The sequence below is a fragment of the Balaenoptera acutorostrata genome, chromosome 8 (assembly GCF_949987535.1).
Source record: "Balaenoptera acutorostrata chromosome 8, mBalAcu1.1, whole genome shotgun sequence".
NCBI classification, from domain to species: domain Eukaryota; kingdom Metazoa; phylum Chordata; class Mammalia; order Artiodactyla; family Balaenopteridae; genus Balaenoptera; species Balaenoptera acutorostrata.
In genome coordinates, this window is record NC_080071.1 from 29,805,728 (window position 1) to 29,811,086 (window position 5,359).

General features: G+C 35.4%; 1 protein-coding gene across 1 annotated transcript; it reads left to right on the forward strand.

The window, feature by feature from the left end:
- Positions 1 to 546: 546 nt before the first annotated feature.
- LOC130708679 (cyclic GMP-AMP synthase-like) lies at positions 547 to 1,909 on the forward strand. The gene is made up of 2 exons (XM_057550942.1): positions 547 to 568; positions 1,254 to 1,909. The coding sequence occupies exons 1-2, from the start codon at positions 547 to 549 to the stop codon at positions 1,907 to 1,909; spliced, it is 678 nt and encodes a 225-aa protein (XP_057406925.1).
- Positions 1,910 to 5,359: the final 3,450 nt, after the last annotated feature.

A 5,359-nucleotide genomic window follows, 5' to 3' on the forward strand; every position in this document is an offset into this window, starting at 1 on the left:
TATCAAGTAGTTTTCCTGTGTATGTTGATATAAACATGTTTTTTCTCCTTTATTCTGTTAATATGGTGACCTATACTGATTGACTTTTTTAAGACCTCTAAATAGTGAAATATGTATTTCCTTAAAATAAGAACATTCTCTTATATAACTATAGTACAGTTACCAAAATTAGGAAATTAATATTGATACAATGATATCTAATTTACAGACCTTATTACAATTCTCCATTGTTCCACTAATGTCCTTTTGGGGGTCCAGGATTCAAGGTATGATCACATTTTGTGTGAACTGTCATATTTCTTCTGTCTCCTTTAGCTTCTAACAGTTCTGTAGTCTTTCTTTTTCTTTGTCTTTGACACTTTTGAAGAATATTGGTAAGTTATTTTTTAAATTGTTCCTCAGTTTGGGTTTGCCTGATGTTTTCTCATGATTTGATCAGGTTATGCATTTTGGACAGGACACTAAAGAATGGATATCATGCCATCCCAGTGAGCACATCAGGAGGAACATGATGATAATTTGTCCTATTACTGTTGATGTTAACTAATGACTGCCATGTTCCTCCACGGTAAAGTGGCTACCTTTTCCTTTATCATTAATTTGTATCTTGTAGAGGAGACTTTGTGAATAAACTGTTTCTCACTGTACTTTTGGCCACTAATTTTATCATCCATTGGTGATTCTTGCCTGAAACAAATACTACTGTGATGGTTGACAAATAGTAATTTTCTAACATTTATTACAGGGTCTGGGATCCACCATAAAAAAGAGCTTTCTTTTGTTCTCCATTTATTTATTCATTCATTTATTAATATATATGTATATATCCATATACAGCAATATATATATATATAAATGTATATAATATATTTCAGTATATATGTATCAGTAGGTACAATATATCAGTACCAATTCATATGTTCTTATTTTATTTTATTTTATGGATTTTAGCCCATTACTATTATTATTTATCTATTTTGCTCAAATTGATCAAGATGAAAGGAGAAGAAGCCTTTTCAAGATGGCAGTTCTATCCATCTGACATCATTTTTTCAGAACTTCCTTACTTTTTGGCACAAGATATTTAGATCAGGCAGAATTCTAAGATGGTCCCTGAGATTTCTGCCCACTGCTCTACAAACTTGGTATAATCCTCTCCCCTTGGAAGGGGGCAGGATAGTGATTCCCATGATTGTGTTACATTATATAAAACTCTGTTACATTATAAAAACATTATATAAAACTCTCTGTAGGAGTAACACTTCTGGTTAGAAAACCTAAAGAAATATCTGTGGATATAATCCTGGCTTCGGAATATAAAAGCAGCTGGCCTACTAGCACCCAGGGAGGCCTGCCCATCAGTAACTGGCTTGGAGCAAAAGTTAAGAACAGTTTAAGACGACAGCAATTTTACCTCGTACCCAAGCATGCAAAGGAAGGAAGTGGTTTCCAAGAAGAAACATGGCGTCTGTCCTTCTCTCACATTGAAAAGGACATTTTGAAAAATCACGGACAATCTAAAACATGCTGTGAAATTGATGGAGTGAAATGTTGCAGGAAAGAGCGTTTAAAACTAATGAAATATCTTTTAGAACAACTGAAAGAAAAGTTTGGAAACCGAAAGGAATTGGATAAGTTGTGTTCTTATCATGTGAAAACTGCCTTCTTTCACGTCTGTACCCAGGACCCAGATGACAGTCAGTGGCACTCCAAGGATTTGGAGCTCTGCTTTGATAACTGTGTGACATACTTTCTTCAGTGCCTCAAGACAGAACAACTTGAGCATTATTTCATTCCTGAAGTCGATCTCTTATCTCGAGACCATATTGACAAGCTAAGTAAAGAATTTCTGTCAAAGCAAATTGAATATGAAAGAAACAATGGATTTCCAGTTTTTGGTGAATTTTGAAATTATATTTTTAAAAAGAATCAAGAATTAGAGTGACTTTATAATCATTGAAATGCGTCACAGCAATGATTGACTAAAATGAATGTAAATGATTATTCAGCTCTCCGTTTCTCTTCATAAACTCTAATCAATATAGAAGGATGGATTATCCTAGGAAACAGATTATTCAAGGAATAAGAAGCAAAGGAGTATTTAAAATATAAAAGCTTTACCAGAGTGGCATGAAAAGAAGGACAAAACACATATCACCTCAATTAAATTCATCAAGCACTGACTGAACACCACTTCTCACATAGCACAGATGTGTGAAAGGAGGCAAGGTCCTTGCCTCCATGAACTGGTAGGTTTTGTTTAACATATGAATATGTTTGGAAGCCATGTCCTGTCCTATGTGTTAGGATAGGTAAGAAGGAAATGAAAAAATAGGTTCTGTGACTCCTGGGAAATTCTTAATTTTTCATAGGAAAATATAGTATACTTTTCTACACATGGCTAAATATAAAACATAACTTACTTTCTTTTATTTTAAGTAATACTTTTATATGTATTTCTGAAAAGGCAATATGCACATGGTACAAAACTCAAAGAAAAGGGTATGGAATAAAATGCCATCCTCTCTCCTCTGCACTTAGGCAGCATTCAACTTGAGGCAGTTGCTGTCTGTTAACTTTTTCCTATTCATATACTTTGCATATTTTCTTATCGGCTTTTTTATTGTTTTCTCATTGTCATTTTATTTTGTTGTCATTCTCATATCACGAATAACTTCTGTGTAGACTGTCTATACCAATTTTTGTGTCTTCTAGTGAGAAAGGTTTTAAAATTTAAATTTTGAATGTATCAGTCTTCTCCTTTATGCTTGTGCATTTTATGTATCTTTAACAACCTAATGTGTTTGAACGTACTAAAAGTTGGACATTTGGAGGAGAGTTTTGGGGACAGTGTGTGATAAATAAATAGAAATTTAGACAAACAAACAAACAACAACAACAAAAAAAACAACTCTCTGCAGGGATTGTCCCGCTGGCTCTGAAGAAGAATGCTACCATGAAGTAAGAGGGTCATAAAGGGTCTTTGGGTGGCTTTTGGGATCTGAGAGAAATCACCACTGACAGCCAGAAAGAAAATGGGGGTTTCAGTCTTCAATCACAAGGAACTGAATCTTGCCAACAACCTGCATGAGCTTGGAAGAGGACTCTGAACCCTAGATGAGAAAGTAGCCTGGTTGGCCCCTTGATTTCAGCCTAGTGAGATGCTAAGTAGAGATCCATTTGAGCTATACCTGGACTTCTGACCTACAGAAATGGTGAGATAATAAATGGGTGTTATTTTTAACTGCTACATTTGTGGTGATTTGTATGAAGCAATAGCAAACTAATACAGTGTTCCAGGCTCCCTTGTGCTCTCCCTGCCCAAGCCCTGGAATCAGTCATTTTTTCAGAGAGTCTTCCAACAATGAGAAAGCTGGCTATAATTTCATATAAATAATAAGCCTGGCTATAATTATATATATTTATATTCACACACACACATACAGACACACACACACTCTCTATGTATTAGAACAAAAATAAAAACCCAGCTATCTCTCTCTCTATCTGTATATGCCTCTAATCCTCTTTTTCTCTTGTTTAATATTTTATTCTTTTGTTTGTCAGTTTTTAATGGTATAATTTAATTCATATCTATTGTTTATACAATGATTAATAAATGTATTCAACTTTCCTCTTTCCCTTTTCAAAAACCATCTTTTTTTTATTTATTTATTTTTTGGCTGCACCATGTGGCATGCAGGATCTTAGTTCCCTGACCAGGTAAAGAACCCTTGTCCCCTGCAGTGGAAAGCAGATTCTTAACCACTGGACCACCAGGGAAGTCCCAACCACCTTTTAATTTTATTGATTTTCTCTATTGTTTGCCCTGTTTCTATTTCACAGATTTCCTCTTTTTTATTAATTTCCTCTATTTTTTTGGCTTAATTTACTCTTATTTAATATCTTCTTGAGGTAGAAACTTGGATTTGAAAGAAATTTTTTTCTATATCAGCACTTAAAGCTATAACTTTCTGTCTGGTTATTGCTAATCCCACAAATGTGGATATGTTGTGTTTTCATTATAATTTGGTTCAAATATTTTCTAATTTCCTTTATGACTTTTTTGACTGATGATTATTCAGAATATTTTTTAATTTCCAACTATTTGGGAAAGTTTTGATATTTTAATTAGTAATTAATTTCTAATTCCATTGTAACTGAAAAACATTCCATGTGACTTTGATTATTATAAATTTATTGAAATTTTTCATCCTGTATTTCAGCATATGACTTACCTTGATAAAAGCCAGTACCTTACTGCCTTGATTATTGCTGCTTTGTCATAAGTTTTTTTTTTGTTTGTTTTTTATAAATTTATTTATTTATTTATTTATTTATTTTTGGTGTGTTGGGTCTTCGTTTCTGTGCGAGGGCTTTCTCTAGTTGTGGCAAGTGGGGGCCACTCTTCATCGCGGTGCGCGGGCCTCTCACTGTCGCAGCCTCTCCCGTTGCGGAACACAGGCTCCAGACGCGCAGGCTCAGTAGTTGTGGCTCACGGGCTTAGTTGCTCCGCGGCATGTGGGATCTTCCCAGACCAGGGCTCGAACCCGTGTTCCCTGCATTGGCAGGCGGATTCTTAACCACTGCGCCACCAGAGAAGCCCCGTCATAAGTTTTTAAATCAGGGAATGTGAGTCCTCCAGCCTTGTTCTTTTTAAAGATGGTTTTGTCTAATCTGAATTCCTCCATTTCCATATGAATTTCAGGATGTTTGTCAATTTCTGCAAAAGAAGACAACTGGGATTTTGATAGGGATTGCGCTAAATCTGTAGGAAAAGTTGGGAAGTATTGTAATCTTAACAATATTAAGTCTTCTGATCTACGAACATGAGCTATCTTTTCATTTATTTAGGTCTTCTTTAATTACTTTTAACTACATTTTGCAGTTTTAACAAACTACAAAAATCTTACACTTCCTTTGTTAAAATATTCCTAAGTATTCTTATTATTTTTGATGCTATTACAAATAGAATTGCTTTCTTAGTATGATTTTTATTTTATTAAAAAAATTTTTTTTATTATTTTATTTTTTTGGCTGCATTGGGTCCTTGTTGCTGCATGTGAGCTTTCTCTAGTTGCGGTGAGCAGGGGCTGCTCTTCGTCGTGGTGCGTGGGCTTCTCATTGCGGTGGCTTCTCTTGTTGTGGAGCATGGGCTTTAGGCGTGCGGGCTTCAGTAATTGCAGCACATGGGCTCAGTAGTTGTGGCACACAGGGTTAGTTGCTCCACGGCATGTGGGATCTTCCCGGACCAGGGCTCGAACCTGTGTCCCCTGCATTGGCAGGCAGATTCTTATCCACTGTGCCACCAGGGAAGTCCCGTTAGTATGATTTATAGATTGTTCAATGCTACTGTATA

Excerpts from the sequence above, each read along its gene's own strand:
- LOC130708679 (XM_057550942.1), top strand. The coding sequence starts at position 547 with ATGACTGCCATGTTCCTCCACG. Across the intron at positions 569-1,253 it reads GACTGCCATGTTCCTCCACG|GAGTAACACTTCTGGTTAGA; the intron begins GTAAAGTGGCTA and ends AACTCTCTGTAG.